Source organism: Rhodamnia argentea, chromosome 4 (genome assembly GCF_020921035.1).
Source record: "Rhodamnia argentea isolate NSW1041297 chromosome 4, ASM2092103v1, whole genome shotgun sequence".
NCBI lineage: Eukaryota > Viridiplantae > Streptophyta > Magnoliopsida > Myrtales > Myrtaceae > Rhodamnia > Rhodamnia argentea.
The window spans coordinates 15900415-15920693 of record NC_063153.1 but is presented as its reverse complement, the minus strand read 5'-3'; the positions used below and the strand labels follow the sequence as shown (position 1 = coordinate 15920693).

General features: G+C 43.2%; 1 protein-coding gene, 1 long non-coding RNA gene and 1 pseudogene across 2 annotated transcripts; 2 read left to right on the top strand and 1 right to left on the bottom strand.

Annotated features, from left to right (window-relative positions):
• The first annotated feature begins 11517 nt into the window (after nt 1-11517).
• Nucleotides 11518-14485, top strand: LOC115756988 (pentatricopeptide repeat-containing protein At5g55740, chloroplastic). The gene is made up of 2 exons (XM_048277871.1): nt 11518-14264; nt 14307-14485. The coding sequence occupies exon 1, from the start codon at nt 11531-11533 to the stop codon at nt 14225-14227; it is 2697 nt and encodes an 898-aa protein (XP_048133828.1). The 5' UTR covers nt 11518-11530; the 3' UTR covers nt 14228-14264; nt 14307-14485.
• A 174-nt stretch (nt 14486-14659) lies between these two features.
• On the bottom strand, nt 14660-18675 carry LOC115756989 (annotated as a pseudogene).
• Nucleotides 18507-18875, top strand: LOC125314777. The gene is made up of 2 exons (XR_007198208.1): nt 18507-18656; nt 18723-18875. It is a non-coding gene; the product is annotated as an uncharacterized LOC125314777 (long non-coding RNA).
• Nucleotides 18876-20279: the final 1404 nt, after the last annotated feature.

Here is a 20279-nt window from a genome sequence, read left to right as displayed (position 1 = left end):
CTACGACTCTGAATTAAGGGAACGCACCCACAGCACACACACGAAAAAAAAAAAAGCTTAAAGGTCCAAGCAAAGAAAAGTTTAAATAAAGAATCATCTCCTAAAAAAGAATAATAAAGGGGGGCTAAGAACCGGGAATCTTCTTCTGCTACTAGCTTTAATGAAGTGGGTAGGAAGGTAACAAAGATTCTTCTGCTAATACTTTAGTGATTATAATATTGTGTTGGATGTGTTGGCATAAGCTAGGGTTTAGGGCTTGTTGGTTGTATTTTCATGAAGTATTTTGCTGCATTCTAAAGGTGTCTTCTTTAGGGTGTGCTTGACATTTTGGCTTTGGGAATATATCCCTGGATCTCGATTGGTTCTGAGGGAAATACCTGCATATTATCTGAATATAATCTTGACTATGCGCTAATGAATTCGTTAATCTATGTAGACCAAGCAAGCCAAAGATAGTTTATTGACTCGTCTACTGCATAATGTTTGATATACAAGTATAAGTTGGTTTACAAATTAATAACAATTGATGTGTTTAAGTATCCAATATAAGAATTGACAACATCATTCTTTCATAAATCGCACCGTCCTACTCATATGAGTCCGGCCGGTTTTACTCTATTGTCAACAAACTCATTGCTACCCTAAATATAAATGAGGATAATAAATCGATCCATAGGGAGGAAAAATCGTCTCACTCTTCCTATCCTAAGGAAAAGTATGACGTCAATCGATGTATAGGATCTCACAACCTTTAGTAGAACTACGTGATATAAAGCATACGTTCCAACAAGATATGCACATGGGTTAAATCATGAAATGGTTCGGAGGGAAGTAAAAGGGTCGTGAATTACCACGAGATCTCTACATCCAAATCCTGCACGTACGCATACATACATGTTCATGTATACCAAAGAGGCTTAGGAACCGAGGAATGACCAGTTGAACCCGACATTCGATCGGGGACAGTAATCTCAACCCGCTCGAGCATAAGGCCCCAAACCTAACTCACATGCAGCGACAGTAACTCATCTCTTTTTACAGAACCTAAAACTTCTTTTCCGCTTTGATTTTTTCCCTTTAATCTCTTCTTTTTGTTTTTTTTTACCCTTTTCTCTGGTTTTAGGGTTAAGTCGAGAACGAGGAACGCAACACACGCGCCTTTCGAACGAAAGATAAAGGCAAAGGCAAAAGGAGGGGGAGGAGAAGTGCATCAAATTCCCTGAGCAGCAATTATGATGGTTGGTCGCTTTCCATCACCACTCTTCTCGTACAAGCCTCCAACCCTTCCGTTTCCCTCATTTTCCATTGATTCTCTCTCTTTCTCTCTCTAGGGTTAGAGTGAGAGAGTCGTAAAAGAGATTCCCCTCGTGACACGTGTCTTTATATTCCCCCATATCGTCCTTCTGAATATCCCTTTTGTCTGGAAGCAAAATTCGGGTGGGAATATTCCCCCTTCCTTCCTTCCCGTTGTTATTTGTTTGATTTTTTTCAGCTTCTGTTTTGTTGTTTTCTGGGGACATTCTTGTGGAAAATCGACACCGAGGTTTGTGCCGGGAAACTCCAGCAACTGAAAAACGGAACTGGGTGTTTTTGCTAAGTGGAAGTTGAAGATGGCCGCCGCAATTGGTGGCGGGTTGATGGCTCGAATGGACCACCAGATCAGTGGGGACTTTAGTCTTTGCTAGACCCATCTATGGTTTGAAAAACATGTTCGAATATGTCGTAAATGGTACGACGGTCGCAGCCACACGATCGCAATCATCATGTCGAAATTATGGGGCATGTCCTACTACTTGTGAATTTCGTTTGTTTTCAGTTCTGAACTGCCATTTTGTAACTTTTGGTCTGATTGGGGAAGGACTCAAAGTGCATCAAAGTTCTAAGCTTTAAGACATACGAGGATTGAAGTGTATGGAGTTGATAATTCTGGAAAAACAACTATCTTGTACACAACGAGAACTTTAAGATTTACTTATTTTTATATACTAATTTCAAGTGGTTGCAATAATTGAGGAAGGCTTACTCTGAAAAATTTGGAACATGGTTGGTAATTTTAGCATATACTTAACTTGTCTGTAAATTGGCCTGGTTTAAATATCATGTATCATCCACCATACCCGATAATATCTTATCATCGTATATTTTAACGAGATGTGGATGACAGGTAAGAGAAAAAATGGGTTGAAAACCTTTTTTCAATATTGGCTTCGTGGTACAAATCAATTTCATTCTTTTCTTTTTATGGGTATTTTGATGTTAGTTTCTTTTTATGCCTCTACTTTCGGAGTAGGACACAGTTCACTTTCGAAATTTCTCAAAAATTGCAAAGTCAAAACCGATTATTAATACGACAGAGCAAAAGTCGAGAGAGAGAGAGAGAGAGGAGAGTTCGTGATCAGACAAACCAACAAAAAAAAAAAACCGACTATTAATTCATGGCACGTACGTGTATGTACAAGCATCTAAAATAATTGAATTCTTGGTCCTAGTCTCGTATTGTTTTTCAACAAAAATTTAAAGACAAAAGTAGTTCCTCTATACGCAAACATGATTGACGGAGGAACCTATGTATAAATTTGGTTCAAAACTTTTTACCTCTTTTTCTCATAACTTAAAAAGTGTCAAATAAATTATTAGGGTTTCTTGCACACTTTCTTAGTGGGGATCAGAGACCAGAATAGGAATAAAGACTTCCACTTCACGAATGAAATAAAGGAGTGACAACATTTGTGACTCCCAAAATGCTACATCGTTAATTCGGTCTTTCATTTTTTTTTTTTGGCTAAAAAAAAAATTAGGTCAAGATTTTTAGTTAGATAATCAAGATCATTTCATTTCTAACCTAATATTCGAGTTTCTTGTCGGCACCTAGTCCTCGAGAAGGAGACATTTCTCATATACAAATCATCTATTAAATTCTGCCTTATATAATAATCATCCGCAATTCAAAGAAGGCAATGACCAATCGTTTATGCTTGAGGAGATTGATGTCGATCAAACGGAATTACGACTAACGTTTGACACGAGTGAAAGAAAGAAAGGAAAAAACGTCAAGATTCCAATTCTCGTGAATCCACTAATAAATTAGGGTTTCTCCGTAAAAGATCACGAGTTCAAAATTCGAAAAATTCCGTCCAACTTGGTCTTGACAAAGTGGGAATACGATTTTATACTTAAAAAAGAAAGGGGGGGAGAGAGAGAGAGGGGAAGAAGAACAAAGAGAAAAGGAGAGGGGAATGGACTGACATTGCCTTTATGTTGCATTTAAATGAGATATTCCAGGGCTTTACGGAAAGCTAAAACTATGATGAGTACATTTACGGGCGGTGAGGTTTCAACAAAGAATCCATCATCAAGCTCAGAAAATTCTATCTTTTTATTTATTTGGGTTGATTGATGCTGATGGTGATGAGGATGAGAAACTCTTTCAATGGTTCTGCTAAATTCCATGCACCCACATTTTGGATTAGATTCCCAATTGGAGCATCAGAATTTTTTAGATTTTTTTTTCTATTGACGGCTAGCTGTAGGGGGGATTGAATTATTTGGATTCTTGAGAATTATCTTAATGAGATGATACTTTGTGGCTTGTGTTCACTTCTCCTTTTCGATTACCCCACACTTGTGAATTACGAGTTTATCTTGACATTATTTTCTGAATGAAGTGATGAGGAAGAAAAGAAAGGCGCGTATGTTGGGGTAGGGTTCATACTCTCTGTCGATAGGAAAGCACGTGAATCCCGATCCCGCTCCTCGATGATCGGGCGAGAGTCCAGGGAGCCATTTCGGCGGGGTATCAAGGAGGCAGTGATCTTTAGACATTGTAGGGGTTTTATAGTTTAACACCATATTTTATTAATAGTTTGGGCAACGCCTCCTGGACACCAAGGGTGTGGGGTGCTAATTATAGTGAAGTCCTCTATTGAATGTAGCAATAGTTTAAGGGTAAATCGGGATAGACATTTAAGTCTCGCTTTCTCTTTCTTGCTACTCTTTATTTTTGTTGTGGTTATGCCCGAATCCTAACAGTGTATTGGGTGGGAGCTAGGGTTTGGTGGAGGCGTTGGACTAGAACAAGTGACAACATTTTTGCTTTGAAGTGATTAAGCTTATGTTGTGTTTACTAGGAGTGATTAGATGGGAAGAGAAATAATGCTTATCATTTTGAATTATCTCACATTTTTGAGTGATTTCCAACTCATTAATTAACTAAAGAGATTATAAGAGGGATTCAAGAAGCTCTCAATACATTTTCTCTACTTTCACCCGAATAAAACAAATGAAGTGATCTACAAAATCATCTCTTCAATTCCTTGACTTCTCTCTGAATCCCTCCAACCAACATAGTTTAGTAATAGTGTTAATACCATAAAAAAAAAAAAACCTTAAACTGGTACATCCGTGATAAATTTACCAAAATCTATTTTTTTTATTACAAAAAATCCCAAATTGGTACGGTCGTGATAAATTTACCCTAAACTATTTTTTTTTTACCACCAAAAATCATATACTGGTACACCCGTAATAGATTTACACTAAAATAATTTTTTTGATCATGAAAAAACCCAAACTAGTATACCCGTAAGAAATTTATCCTCCTCCAAATTGGGTTAATACCACAAAAAATTTCAAACCGATACGTATGTGACAAATAAATGGTAAAAATCTCAAGCTAGTACACCTGTCAATTGCCACGTATCATACAACTTAGTATTTTAACGGTTAGATTTAACAAAAACTAACGAAACGTAAATTTGTTAAAGATGTATCGGTTTAGGGTAAAATTGTCACAAGTATATCGGTTTAGGATTTTTTGCGATTAAAAAAATAGTTTGAGGTAAATTTATCATATGTATACTAGTTTTGGATTTTTTGTGATATTAACCCTTAGTAATAAGAAAGCACATATCAAGTGAGGTAAATATTGGGCCCATATGATCCTCCGGTAATTTACCCCGCAGTTTTCTGGTAAGGTGCAAAACTAAAACCCTAAATGAGTGGCCCTTCAAACAAGCACCGGCAAATATGCCACTTTGGCGGGTCAAGAGCCAAACATTTAACATGTTCTTTCCATACATGTACTTGTATCATCCTTAAACACTAAGCCTCATAGAAATGCGGAATTTCTTACTAAAAGAGCCGAAGAAGCCGCTCTTTCTAATCGCCGACGGATCAAAACCTAAAGCTAATTCTCATCTGCGCTCTCGCCAAAAGTATCGGGTCTTCCGATATACTTATCCATTTATCTTCTTATTTTAGAGCGTAGAAAAATCATTTGCGCGATCGAGCTTGCCCGATTAATTCTTTCGGTTTCCCACCCAAATCCAACTGGTTGGAGTTGAGGGTCTCCCGTAGCGTGCTAATGCAATTGGAGCTCCATACGATCGACCCTTTTCTTCAAGCACTTGCCTTTGCACAATGTTTGACCAAAAAGATAAGGATTAAAAAAAAAAAAATTCAGCATCTGAAGCCAAGGCAGTGGAGGATGGAATTAGAATCGCTTTGGTCGGCCTCTTACCAAAAGACGAATTTCTCTGAATTGGAGGGAAAAAGGACAAAAACACTTGTATAAGTCTTCTTCAAGACAACCCCACTTTTCTTTCAACTACATAGAAAAGAACAACATGCGTCTACACAAAATTTAAACAAGGGTTTGAAGTTTTGACCTATTGTTGTCGCTAGTGTCAACACAGAGTACCTGATATAAAAAAGAAAATTCTCTTCCACTGTTGAAACGATTCGGCACGTAAGGTGTCAGCCGCTGCCCGGTCGAACAGAAGGCGGAGCTCATGCGATGTCTTCTTGATATTCTTCGAGAGGCCGATTCTTTATGCCTATCGTGGGAAAAATTTCTGTGTTATCGTACGATTCTGATGGCGACTTTATGGGGGGATTCCATGCTTCCTTAGGCTTGTTTGAAAGTGGTCGCCAGTGAACGACGGAATATATAAACGTGTAGGCACTTTGCTAAGTTCGTCTTCATCTTGTCGACGTCCTCTCTCTATCTCTCTCGGGTGCGCACAGAAACCCTAATTCGAAGCCATTAATCGATGAAATTATGTACGAATAAATTTGTAAACTAATTGGATCTACAAGCTGTTAATGTGACGAGTTGTGAGTGATTCTTGAAGCCGATAAAGTTTGGCACGGAATTTATTTGCAAACCATTCTGAAAAAGTACCAATCTCACTATTTTAGTATTGGGATTAACTCTTGGACGATCATGAATGAAGAGGCGAGGACATCATGGTCGTGAAGAGGTTTCGAAATGGTACGAATAACTTTAAGTCTCGACATGTTAAAATGGGTCATAAATTAGTTTTTTTAACCATTATATGATGGGTTGAGTTGTTATATCAATTGATTTTATTCAATAAATTGTCATAAATGGGTTAATTCTCTTTTACATGGATCATAGAAACTTACAAAGATCCAACCTACCTCTATAACTCTCTTTTTCCGTTCTCTCTCGCCATTATTTGATCTCGCGCTCACACGTTCCGCACTCACATCTCAATTTTGGTACGAGTTTTCCTAGATTGAGTTAAATATGAAAGTGTTTTACAGAATATGCGTTGGATATGTAGGTATGGGTAACTAGATTTTGAATGAAAATAAGTCAAAACATGTTAATGAGTCTATTTGGGTCAATCCATTTTCTACCCGGTCCACTCGCTTCACAAGTCTACTTAGGCTTAATAAACAAGGCTGGAACAAAATCAAATCCAAGCGGTATTGTTGTTTAGACAGGCTATTTTTAAATTTTTTTTTTTTTATGGAGTTATGTTGCCTTTTGATTTTGGCGCTCTAGTAGTTTGCACTACTTCAGCCCTTCTATCGTTTCTTAATTTATTTCGAATTTCGTAATTTCTCTTAGTTTTTATTTTTATTTTTATTATTGCAGGGTTTATCATGAATAATTTCGTTATTTTGTTCTCGCTGTAGACAACTTTCCTCATAGATATACATTCGAAACTTTCCTCAGATATGATTCCTACAGAATTAGTCCAATTTTGAGGATTCTCTAATTTATGTGGGCCTTTCATCTCCGGTAACTGGGCCTTACGCGGCCCAACATGTTGTGGCCCGATGGGCCCACATGCGAAGCCCAATAGATGCCCAAAACTACGACGGTTGACTTCGACTCCAGGAAATGTGATTTTCTTTACTTGTGCTTGATGTCATGCAAGTTTTTATTTTGGAGAGCTGTGCAATTCGAGACCTTTCCCATGGTTTTGTTCATCAAAAAGCTCCTGTTGATTATGGATAGAGTTCAAGCGGAGGAGAAGATAGTAATTCCACGCAAGTGCATGCTCAGCTCGAACTTTGGAAAGTTTTGGACTTTATCCTAGATCTCCTGTCTTTGATTTCCTCTCCTGTTCTTGTGTGCGGGGTTGGTGAAGATTCTTGGGCTTGTAACTTCTCATTCATTGCCTTGTGGCCCTTGTTAGAAATAGAGGCGTATGATAAAGAGGAAAGCTTTCCTCTGGTCTTTTTCTTTGGATCTTGCTGCAATTCTTAGGCTCAGTTGCTTCTAATTACGAGGATGCTATGCGCCCGACGAACGCAGTTTATACATATGGCCGCATTGCGGAAATTGAACAGCAATGTAGCAGTTATTTGTCGTCTGCTGTTGAACTGAATCTGGATAGGAACAGAGTATTGAAATTGAAGAAAGAGGTTTCCTTTTATAATGGTGATTGGGAGCAAGAGCCCGGGGGAGCGCCATTGATGCCGTTTCGTGACGACATGCTGATCTACACTCCCTCGAAGTTGGTGAGCTTTGAGTTGAAAGATGTGAATCCAGTGCGCCAGTTGAGAAATGCAGTGAGTGGGGCTGGATATCTGACTGTTGGTATATACAGGGATCTGCCCTGGGAATTCTACCCCGGATTCAAATCGGGTTTTACCGGGAGGCCCGGCATGTCCGTTCTAGTTGTCATGTTCGAAGGGGTGTATCTTGAGACGGAGGAGAATGGAGGACAGAGTGTGTTGTGCTTGCTGGGGAATTCAACTTTGCCTTCATGGAGAGGAGTTAATGATCATCTGCTGTATCTGCCGAATGATTACGGATTTGTTTCGGATGGTCAGCCCTGAATTCCAGCCGATGACCAAATTCTTCTGCTTCTACGGTATCCACAAACCTTCAATTTGACCAGCCAGCCGGGTGATCAATGGCGAAATGAAGAGCTTAAATGACTGGGAAAGCTTACGGTACTTTGATCGAGCATACATTAATTAATTCGCAGCTAAGTGATTACTAGAGATACCGATTCTCCGAAGGGATCCTTTCAGAAGCTTGTGATGTTGACCTGTACTGAGATGAATGGATTGAGGATGGCTCAATCGCGTTCACTGTTGCCGAGTTCTGCAAAGTTCTCCAGGCTAATTCTGATACAAACTTCACTGTTAAGCCGAACTACAAAAATGATTTGGCACTAAGCCATGTACACCCCAGGAAATTTTTAGGCCCTTTTAATCCTGGAAACAATATGGGAGTTGCAAACTGGAGTTATGACGATATCGAGCTCATTTTCCAACAGGTGCACTGCAAAAACAAAACTGAAGAGATAAGCAACGGCGTAACAAGGGTTTCTGCAACTGTCCGAGCTATTGTCGGGTCGTCAAATTGGTATTTGGCGAAATCCATGACTGGTCTTTCGGGTAGGACACTAGCTGCTGAGGGACTATGGAATTCTTCAAGGGGCAACCTTTGCATGGTCGGATGTCTTGGAGCGGATAATTCAGGTCCTGAAGGATGCGATTCCCGGGTGTCGCTTTACTTCCCTAGATATTTCTCCATCACACAGCAGAGTATCATCACGGGGAGTATAACCACCTCTGGAGATCGAAATGAATCATTTGTGCCATTGCGCTTCAGTTTTAGAGAACGCCCGTCTCAGCTCGTTTTGCTTGATCGGTATTGAGACTGTTATAGATATAACTTCTCCAAAATTGACCGGGCTAAAGAACTTTGGGGTCGAAACCGGCCACTCGAGATCATCAGCATCATCAAGCAATCCATCTTCACGTATCCAGCGCTGAAAAACGCAGATGGCCTATTTTCTCAGCTAAGCATTCTTTCGGAGGACCTGCATTTCGACTCAATTGCAGTCCCGAACCTGTTTTATAATGATCTGAGGTCCATCCTATTTGTTCAAGCAGATGTCCTCTCCCTGGGTCCATTTTGTTCATGTCCACAGACCTATAATTTTACTTCGAAGGATAAATCTGCCGATGAAGTGGAGCTGTTCGACAGCCGGTTCTTAAATGTCTCGTTGCACCTGATGTTCTCCAAGCCACCCTTGTTCTACAGGGAAGCGAGCTATAAGGGCGTGTCGCGACTGTTCATGGAAGGCCTATACGATACCCTCCTCGGTGAAATGTATCTGATCGGTTGCCGAGAGGTCGAAACTGGGAGCGCTCTTACTGAACGAGGCCTCGACTGCTTGATCGAGTCGAAGATTCAGTACTCTTCTGAGACTGCACGGTGGCTGAAAACTCCGACGATCAAACTATCCATCACCAGCCGGAGAAATGCAGACGACCCCCTCCATTTCGGGCCGATAAGCCTTCAAACTCTACTGATCTCATCTCCGGCTCACAAGCGAGATTTGGCCTTTCGAGTAGGCTCTGAAGGAGCTACTAGGATTCTAATCCTGGCATTGGAGATCGGAATCATATTGAGCCAGTTCCGATACATGAGCAAAAACGCCAACGTCATTCCGTGCATATCTCTTGTGATGCTCAGCATTCAAGCTCTCGGGTATTGCGTTCCTCTGATCAGCGGTGCATCAATTTTATTCAGATCGAACGAGTCCAAGTCCTATGTTAGAGATCGAGAAGGTTTCGCCCGCAACGGGCTCTTGATCCTTGTTCTCGAGTACTTTGGCAAGCTTCTTGTGTTAACCACCTTAATGCTGACACTGAAGCTTTTCAAGAATGTGGTTCGATTGCGAAAAGCGTCTCCTCTCCACGACACTACCAGATCGAAGTACGAACCAAGCGATAAGCCGGTCCTGTACGCGACCCTGGCGATCCATATCGGCTGGTTCCTACTTCTGTTCGTTCTTCCGGATGTGCTGCTTGGGTTCAGGATCGATTGGAGGGAGCGGCTTCGAGGCTATCACCATCTGATGCAGACTTTCTTCCTGCTTCCTCAGATCTTTGCCAACTTCATGGGGCAGAATCATGTGGAACCGGTGAGGAAGTTGTATCTCGTCGGCTTTACGCTGTTGGGCTTGTTGACCAGCAACTACGACCACGTTCGAGATACTTTCAACGTCGGAGGCGACAGGCCGAGCTCCGACAGTGATGCTTTCTCCGTGGTCATCATAGCGATGGCGGCCACGGTCCTGGTCCGGCGCTGCGTGAACCTGTACCAGGAAAAGTAACCTGATTTGGAATTGCTTGAAAATGCCCAGTTTCTTCATTTTTGGCATGATCATAATGTGAGTTTCTTGAGGATCATTTAAGGCCTGACTTGCATCAATTTTTAACATATCATTATTTGGCACAATTGAAAGGTTTAAAGTTAAATTGATATAAGTATAATAAATTTTACAATTCATTTGATAATTTTCCGCATCTCTTCTTCATGTGTTCTTTAGACTTTATTTATGTTTGGTCAATTGTGTTTGCACCGACACTCGGTATTTCAATGTGTTCTTTAGATCCGGGCAAAGGCTGCTTCTCGCCTCGTGGCCGGCAAGGCCGCGAAGGCCTTCGCCGCCGAACGAGGGCTCGCCGGCCATTGCCCAACTTTTGCGATCGGCGAGGGTCGCCAGCATAGAAAAAGGAAAAAAGATAGAAAATAAAATAAAATTAACAAATTGAAAAAAAAAAGTAAATGAATAATTCGAAAGAAATACTAAAATATTATTAAAATCCATCTACATCAACGCCGACCGGTCTTGCCACGTACGATGGTTGGTATCCACGTCAACGATTTCCAATCAAAATTGGACGGATGGATCAATCGGCAAAATGTGAAAAGATTTAGCATTCATTTGATAAAATTGAAAGGTTTAGAACTGAATTAGTAAATATGCAATAGATTTAGGAATTTTTGGATATTTTATAAGTATATTGGATCGGCTTCATGTTGTTGGGCTTTTTGAAATACATTTAGATCAAATGAGAACTAGTGAAACCCAAATTGAAACGAGGGTAAAAACGGGGTTAAGATTCAAATTTTGGGGTCTTGAAAATTATAGACCAACCAAAAATTGCCAAAAAAAAAAAAAAACTAGTTAAGGAATACAAGACACTTGTTACGGCATAAAGTATATAAATTATAAAAATATTAATTATACAGCAGATGAGATTTTAAAAATTCGCATTTTTTTATTTCTTCGGATTAAAAATTGAAATATTGGAAATGGAAATCAATTTTTTTTATATTAAAAATATTATTTTATTCTAATTTTAATAGAATAGTTAACTAAACTATTCTATTAGTTATAATAATCTGTAATATTAGTTATTTTGATAACTTTAACAAAACTTGGATTTTTCTGGTCAGATATTTATGGATAGACGAGAAAGCCCTTCCCGCTTTTTGTGGCAGCTACGGGCGCCGTTCGCCATAGCCATATCTCTTCGCCTCTTCCATCTCCATGCATGCATGGCTTCTCTTCCGGTCAAGACCATACCAACCCCACAACGTTCCCTGCCCAGGCATCCCAAAATCCAAAATCCTCGTAAGTCAACGCAGACCCACTACACCAATTCTTCCTCGGATGCGGAGATCGATCGTAGAGTCACTTGCAAATCTTACTTCGCCAACGTATCCGCTCTCTGCAAGGACGGCCGGATTCCGGAGGCCGTGGACTTGGTCACCGAGATGGGGCTCAGAGACGTCCGAATCGGGCCCGAGGTCTACGGCGAGCTCTTGCAGGGGTGTGTGCGCGAGCGAGCTCTCTCGACGGGCCGTCAAGTTCACGCTCGGATAGTGAAGAACGGTGAGTTCTTCGCGAAAAGCGAGTACATTGAGACGAAATTACTGATTTTTTATGCGAAATGCGACGTTGTGGACGCTGCGGATGTTTTGTTTTGCAGGCTGAGGGTGCAAAACGTGTTTTCATGGGCCGCCATGGTGGGATTGCGTTGTAGAGTGGGGCTCTGTGAAGAGTCTTTGATTGGATATTGCGAAATGCAGGAAAATGGTGTTTTGCCGGACAATTTCGTGATCCCGAATGCGTTGAAGGCTTGTGGGACTTTGATGTGGGTTGGGCTTGGGAAAGGGGTTCATGGATATGTGGAGAAGATGGTTCTTGGTGGATGTGTTTTTGTGGCAAGTAGTCTCATTGATTTTTATGGGAAGTGTGGGCTTTTGGAGGACGCACGGAAGGTGTTTGATTCTATACCTGAGAGAAATGTGGTCGCTTGGAACTCGATTATAGTCAGCTATGTTCAGAATGGGATGAACGAGGAAGCAATCAATGTGTTCTATGATATGAGAGTCAAAGGTATAGAGCCCACACGAGTTACTGTGTCAAGCTTCCTTTCGGCATCAACAAATACAGGGGCAATTGAGGAGGGCATGCAGGGGCATGCAATTTCAGTTTTGGCAGGATTAGAACTGGATGACATTTTAGGTACTTCCATTATAAACTTCTATGCTAAGAGTGGTCTGATGGAGGATGCTGAATTGGTTTTTGACATGATGGTTGAAAGAGATGCGGTGACATGGAATTTGCTTATATCTGGATACGTTCAAAATGGACATGTGGAGAGGGCACTGGAAACGTGCAATGAAATGAAACTTGAACACTTGAGATTTGACTCTGTGACATTGGCATCTCTGCTTTCTGCTTCAGCCAAGACACAAGATATAAGACTTGGTAAAGAGGCTCATGGTTATTGTATCAGAAATAATCTCGAAGATGATGTTGTGGTTTCAAGTAGCGTTATGGAAATGTACTCTGCTTGTGACAGAATTGAGTCTGCAAGAGATGTTTTTGATTTTACCAGAAGAAGAGACCTTATAATGTGGAATACTCTGATCGCTGCTTATGCTGACATCGGTGCAAGCAGTGAGGCCTTGAAATTGTTCTATCAGATGCAACTAGAAGGGGTGCTACCGAATTTGATATCATGGAACTCATTGATTCTCGGGTTCCTGAGAAATGGACTGGTTAAAGAGGCTAAGAACTTTTTCTCGCAGATGCAATCTCATGGCGTTCGGCCCAACTTGCTCACATGGACCACCCTTATCTCTGGCCTAGCTCAAAATGGCCTTGGCGATGAAGCAGTTCAGATATTTCAGCAAATGCAAGAAGCTGGTATTAGACCTAATAATGTGTGCATTGTTTGCGGGCTTTCTGCTTGCAGAGATGTGGCATCAGTTCGATTGGGAAGAGCCATCCATGCCTATGTCCTGCGGCATAACCTCTCTTCATCCTGTAAGATCACAACATCTTTAACAGACATGTATGCTAAATGTGGAAATGCTGAGGAAGCAGAGAGGTTCTTCGGTACAATCTTAATCAAAGATACTGCAATCTATAATGCAATGATCTCGGGTCATGCACTACATGGCCGAGCTCATGAAGCCCTTGCACTATACAAACATCTAAAAGACAATGGTCTCGAACCGGATAGCATCACATTTACTAATGTCTTGACTGCATGCAACCATTCTGGGCTGGTAAATGAAGCTATGGACGTTTTCAATGACATGGTCTCCAATTACCATGTGAAGCCTAGTATTGAGCATTACGGTTGTGTGGTGAATCTACTCTGTCGGCGCGGCTATTTGGAAGAAGCATTTGACTTGTCGCATACAATGCCTTTTGAGCCAGATGCATGTATTCTGGGATCCTTGCTCGCTGGTTGCAGAGAACACGGAGAAATCGAACTCAGGGAGTATTTGTCCAAAGAACTGCGAGAATTGGAACCCGAAAACTCAGGAAATTACGTGGCCCTTTCTAATTCATACGCGATGATGGGGGAGTGGGATGAAGTGTCTAAACTGAGGGGAATCATGAAATCGAAAGGACTGAGGAAGACTCCTGGGAGAAGTTGGATTCAAGTCGGGGCAGAGGTTCATGTGTTCCTCGCCGGGGACAGATCGCATGCAGAAACCGGTGAAATTTACGGAGTGTTGGCGTTGTTAGATGAGGAAATGCGAGCAGCACAATCTTGCAAACATCCTATGATTGGCGCGGGCGAACCACCTTCGCAAGGGCCAACCACCTTACTTTCCAACCATGAGCCTTCCTGATTCGACAGCCAAAACTATAATGAACAATATTTGGCATGTCCATGGTGAAATTGGAGTTCGGCATTTGCCAAAGTTGCAGATCACATGTACCTGAAAGGCTGCCGTTTATCTAGGACATGCCTATGTGTATAGGTTTTGCAGAGCATGTGTAATTACTTGTGAAGAGTGCTTCTCCGCACCTTGAAGAAGACGACTTGGACGCCGCGGCATTGGTATAAGCTAGTCGACCATAGTGGAAGAAAATCTTTACTCTGTTTAGATTCATTAAGTTTCTCTGTTCGCGAAAATCTTTTATATCTTGAGAAATTTAAAAAAATTTCTTACTCATATCAAAGCACAAATTTCCCGTTCATCCAAGTCAATCATTGCATCTTAAGCGATACAAAAATTCCGTACTTTTTTTTTTCTTTTCCAAAGCTGTAATATTTTTCATGTGATGAATGACCCATTTGAATGGATAAAAATGTCTACTCTCAAAACACTCCCAAATTCATTTTACTCTGCAAGGGATGTGAAGCTCAAGATGTGGATCCTCTAGGCGGGGTTTTCATCTCTTTAGGTGGAGTTTGACCATCCGATCCTTTCGATGGATCATCGGACACCGGTCGGGTCCCTTCCTCGGCTTCGGTCCTAGTCCTCCTCACCTCCTCCATCATGCGCGCCACGTCCAACATCCGAGGCCTCTGATCGGGTACGATGGCGACACAGGCCATCGCTATTTGCAGCACCTGCACCATCTCCGCCTCCTGATCACCGCCCCTCATCAACTCCACGTCGAAAACCTCCGCCGTCCATTCCTCCCGAACCACGGACTGGACCCACCGGGGCAGATCGATACCTTCCTCGCCAAGCAACGCCTGACTGGGCGCTTTCCCCGTGAGAAGCTCTAGGAGCAACACACCAAAGCTGTACACGTCGGACTTGAATGTCACCTTGCGAGTCTCAGTGACTTCCGGGGCACGATAGCCTACATTTCAAGTGTAACATGAGAGAGACTCAAACACGAGAGGAGTAAAAATTGACGCAAGAACACGGAAAGTGTTGCGCCTACCTACGACCCGGGTGGATGGGGTGGAGTTTGGGCTCAAGAGCTAGTTCAGCCCGAAGTCGGACACGGCGGCAGTGCCGTCGAGCTGGAGCAGGACATTGGAGGACTTGATGTTGCCATGGACCAACTTGGCTGATGTGTGGAGGTGGGCGAGGCCCCGTGCTGTGTGGATGGCGATCCTCAGCCGGTTGTCCCAATCAAGCGGCGCACGGCCTGAGCCTCGGCTACCTGCAGGAGATGGTTTTTGTTTACAACTTTTAATGGACCATGTAATCCACATTCGTGCAATCATCAATGTGTCGTGGGCAAGAGACACGGATAAAATGGCGTTCATGACGTGTCCTAAACTAACTCCTAAAGATCATACACAATCCGACGGCCCGAAATTCGACACGGGATTGAATAAGTCGCTTAATCAACCATCGCAGAAACAAATCGAAGCACGGTCCAGACGTGTGCTTGCAATGCCGCGGTTCCGCTTACTACGTAAGTAACATGATGGCCACACGTTTCGGTCCAACACATGATCACATAATGAAAGATAACTCGCGAGGGAAAGCTATGAAAGAAGCCAAAGTGCACGAAATTCACTGTGGCAACCAAAGACGATGTCGGACGCTGCTCGTTGGACCACACCCTGTTCTCACGGGAACGCGAAAAGAGTGAAGGGGATCGGGTTGACCCGTCGTCCTCATGCTATCAAAGTCCTGGAAGGGGGGGGGACGCATCATGGACTAGGCACATAGCTCTTCAGCTGAGCACACGTCCTGCAAGCGACCCCGCCCTTCAATTGCGTGATCCTTTTCTATTCTGACGTGAATGGAAGACAAAAAGGAAAAGTACAAAAAAAAAAAAAATTGTTAAATTTATTACAATGATACCAATTTTGAATCAATTTAATTTTAAATATTTTATATTTATATCAATTCAATTCATTCGGCCAATTTTGACAGGAAATCTCGGACATGGACGCTGGCCGACTGGCCATCCTACATGGCACGACCGTCATATACGTGAACAAAATTTATAAATTTTAAATGTTTTTCTCTTCTTCTTTTTTCCCTTTTTTTCCCCTTTTTGTTTTCATTTTGGCCGGGGCCACCACAAGGGCCGTGATGGCAAACCCTCGCCTTACCACTTGCGCCGTCGTTGTTTGAATTTGCTAACTTTGCTTAAGTTTTGTCTTTAGCAATCACTCCACATCTCCACTTCAATTATTCCAATAGCCTTATCTTACGAACATGTGAATTCGTCCGACGCATCTTGACTTGTCGACGCCGACTACCCTCCGTGCCACGGCAGCATCGACCTTGATTCGAGGCCCCAGGCCTCCCTAATGCCATGGACCACCTCGAATCAAGGTGGTGAGAAATGGTGGTGAGGCCGTGGCTAACTTTAGAACAAAGCTATCACTACGAGTCTACGACCAACCTTAGAACAAAGCTATCACTATGACCGTGCAGCTAAGAAAACGTTTAGATTAAATTGTTATTGAGAATGAAAATCTTTTTTATTGATTAATTATTTCAAGCGAAACGAGTGACCACTTTTAAAAAAATACTTTTTAAATCGTTATTTTTTTCGCGAAGATAATTGAGGAATGAGAATGACTTAAAAGAACTCCTTAAAAAGTCGTGTGTAAAATCAGATGGGAGAGTGAGGAAGGACGTACCGTGAAGAAGAGCAGCCAAGCTTCCATGAGGGAAGTAGTCGAAGACGAGCAACTTCTCGTCCTTGGAGTAGTAGTACGCCTTCAGCCCCACCACGTTGTCGTGCTCGTGCCTCGCCTTCCCCACCGCCTCCATATGCTGCCCGAACTCCCTCTTCCCCACCGCCACCTCCCTCAGCCGCTTCACCACCACCGTCGTCCCTTCCTCCAGTACCGCCTTGTACGACGTCCCCCCGCTCCCCTTCCCCAGCACCTCCGCCGACGCCCTCAGCAGGTCCTCCAGGTCAAACCCGAAAGCCTCCGGGCCTGCGAATTCCCCGTTATCGCATCAAATTCCAGCGTCGAATCCATTCTCTGTCGTAACATTTTTTTTTTTTTGTCGGTTGGTTAAACATTAACATTGCCACATTTGGCTAATTTGATGTATGTTTTGGTAATTATCAATCGTGTAGGTAAAAGTAAAAACAAATCAACGGGCTCGTACCTCCCATGAACACTAGCTTGTTCTTCTCTGCAGCTTCCACGGACCCGCTCGTGAAGTCCTCCTTTGACGAGGACGTCCCCGCCTCCGCCACCGCGGAACTGCGTGCCCCTACAGCTGCTGCTGGCGGCTTTGGAGGCTTCGCCGGGTGCCTCTGCCATCTTTTGCGGCAGAGCAAGAGGAGGAGCAGGAGTAGGAGGAGGAGCATGAACAGCGAGCATCCGACCACGATGGCGATGACTGCGGTTCTGGATAGTCTGTTGCGCTTCTTCCGCGGCGATGGCGAGGGCGAGGGGGAGAACGGCGTGCAGGGCTCGAGCGGCCCATCACAGAGGGCGAGGTTCCCGGCGAATGCGGATGGGGGGAAGTTGGACAGGCTTGAGGGGATCGAGCCGTTGAGGCGGTTGTTCGACACGTTGAATCTATCCAGGCTGCTGACGCTGATGCTTGGAAGCTCGCCGGAGAAGTTGTTGTTTTCCAGCAACAGGCCCGTCAAGTGGGTCAGGTTGTTGATGGCAAATGGAATTTGGCCGGAGAAGCTGTTCGACGAGATGTCGAGCCGGACGAGCCGGGTCAGTTGGGTAAGCTCCGGCGGGAACTCGCCGGCGAACGCATTGTCCTGGAGGTAGAGGCTGCGGAGCATCGTCAGGTTGGAGAAGTCGGAGGGGATCCGACCCGAGAGCCCGTTGGAGCGGAGGCTCAGGACCCGGAGCTGGCTCAGCCGGCCAATCGTGCCCGGCGGAATCTCACCGACGAGCCCCACTCCAGGCAAACGCAGGGAATACACGGAGTTCCGATCCGGGTAGCATCGGACCCCAACCCACTCGCAGGCGGAGGCGGAGTCGTTCCACCGCACGCGGCCCCCGTGCGGGGTCTCGCTGAGGAAGGCGAGGAGGGCCTGCCGGTCCTGCGTCGGCTCCGAGCCGACGAGCCGACTCAGGAACACGAGGGACATCGAGAACAGCAACACGGGAATCGCCATCCGCAATGGAGAGAGACACGATGGGACGACGAAAAGGGTCTTGTCTCGTCTTCGCGTTTCTGCCGGCTGTCTTGGTCGTTTGCCTCACGAAACAGGTCTCGCGAGAGGTGGCCGGCGGCGGCACGGTGTCCGCCGGCAACCAGCCATAGCAAGGGCTTTTCGAGAGAGAGATCGAAGAGGGTCTTGTAAGAGAAGATGGGAGGTATCACTCCGAGGTGAAGCGAAACGGTGCAGAGATAAGCAAGAACAGTACGAGAAACGTCTCTCTCTCTCTTTTTCTCTCTCTAGAGTATCTAACTGCCTCTTTGAATTGAGGAGTCAATGAAAGCAACGTAGGTGGGTGCTTTGACGGTGCACGAAAATATCATACGCGGAATCGAATCGCCTGTCGCCGCCGGGTCTTCGTCGCTCTCCGGCGGAGGCGGTAGTCGGCAACTCGCCCCACGTGATGCAAGAGGAGGATAAAAACATGTGGCCACCGTGAGAACTGCCGATCCTGCAACATCATAAAGCCATTCCATGGCCGTGGTTGTGGAAATTTAATGTTTTCCCATCTCGCTTTTCTTCGCTTCCCAAGTCAACCCTTGGAGTGTTGACTTGGCTTACCCGTTGGTGGTTGCCCTCGCTGACATCTCCGGGCGCGCGTGATAGCGCGTGCATTGTGGTACTTCGAGTTCGGCTCACCCTACAATATCGTTTATAAACTTTTAATTTGTTCAATATTATCTTTAAAATAATGATAAATATTCAATGTAATCCTTAGATTATATGAAAAATATTTAAAAATTCAGAAATCATATTAAACATTAGACCAAAGTTCAAGAGATATTTATTAAGCAAATCAAAAGTTCGAAAATGACATTGCATATACATTGAATAAGTTAAAAGTTGAATGGCGACATACTACATTGAATTTAAGGACTATTTACGTCGTTTCCCCGAGGTTTTTAAGACGTGTGTTTTGAACTTTTTAAGAGAGAAAATAAAGCTAGGACCATACATGTTAGTTTTGACACGGCCTCTGTGAAATGGGTTTTCGACACGTGGCATCAACATGTGTGTTTTTCCCCTCTTGGCTGTCTAGCAATTTCCATTTGGCGGAGCAAATTCGGCAGGAAATTGAAGGAAAAGTCTCAAGATCATTGCCCTTTTTTTTTTTTTTTTTTGGTAAGTTGCATTTTTTTGGCAACATAGTGAATAATATTGTTTCTTCGTGTGGATTGATGAAACGGTTGGGGTTGGTCGAGATTCAACTGACATTTGGTTCTTCCATCTTTTTCCTTCGTCTCACAATCTTCTTTTGTCCAAGCAATAAATATTGATTGGAACCATGGCCTGTCCAAAGCAGGGCGTGCAATTTGAACATGATATATCCAATTCAAGATTGATTCGAGTCTCCGTTAAGTGCTTAAGGGTACCGTGGAGGCGATTATGATCTTCTTTCTTTGAAGTTGTTGTTGATTTAGATTTGGATCTAGCTTTTAGGCTTAAGGGATTCCAGGTTCCTTTCAAGTTTCACCTTAAATTTATTTGTCGAAATCGGTTCCTTATTTTATGGAACCTAGAACCTATAACCTAAAACCTATTACAATTCGCTAACCACAACTCATTAGACACACAAAGAATATGAAATATTAACAAAATAAAAGTATCGGCCATGAATATCCCAAAAATGGAAGATCGGACTAACGATTCAATATTACACACTCATCATTAGACGCCATGAAATAAGAATAACACAAAAACTCATTCCTCAATTCCAGGTTCCACCCCTTAGAACTTGTAACCTACCATTTGGAACCGATTCCTTAGTTTTTAGAATCTAAAATCTATTCTTCATATATTGAGACCTAGAACCTACCCTATTTTCTC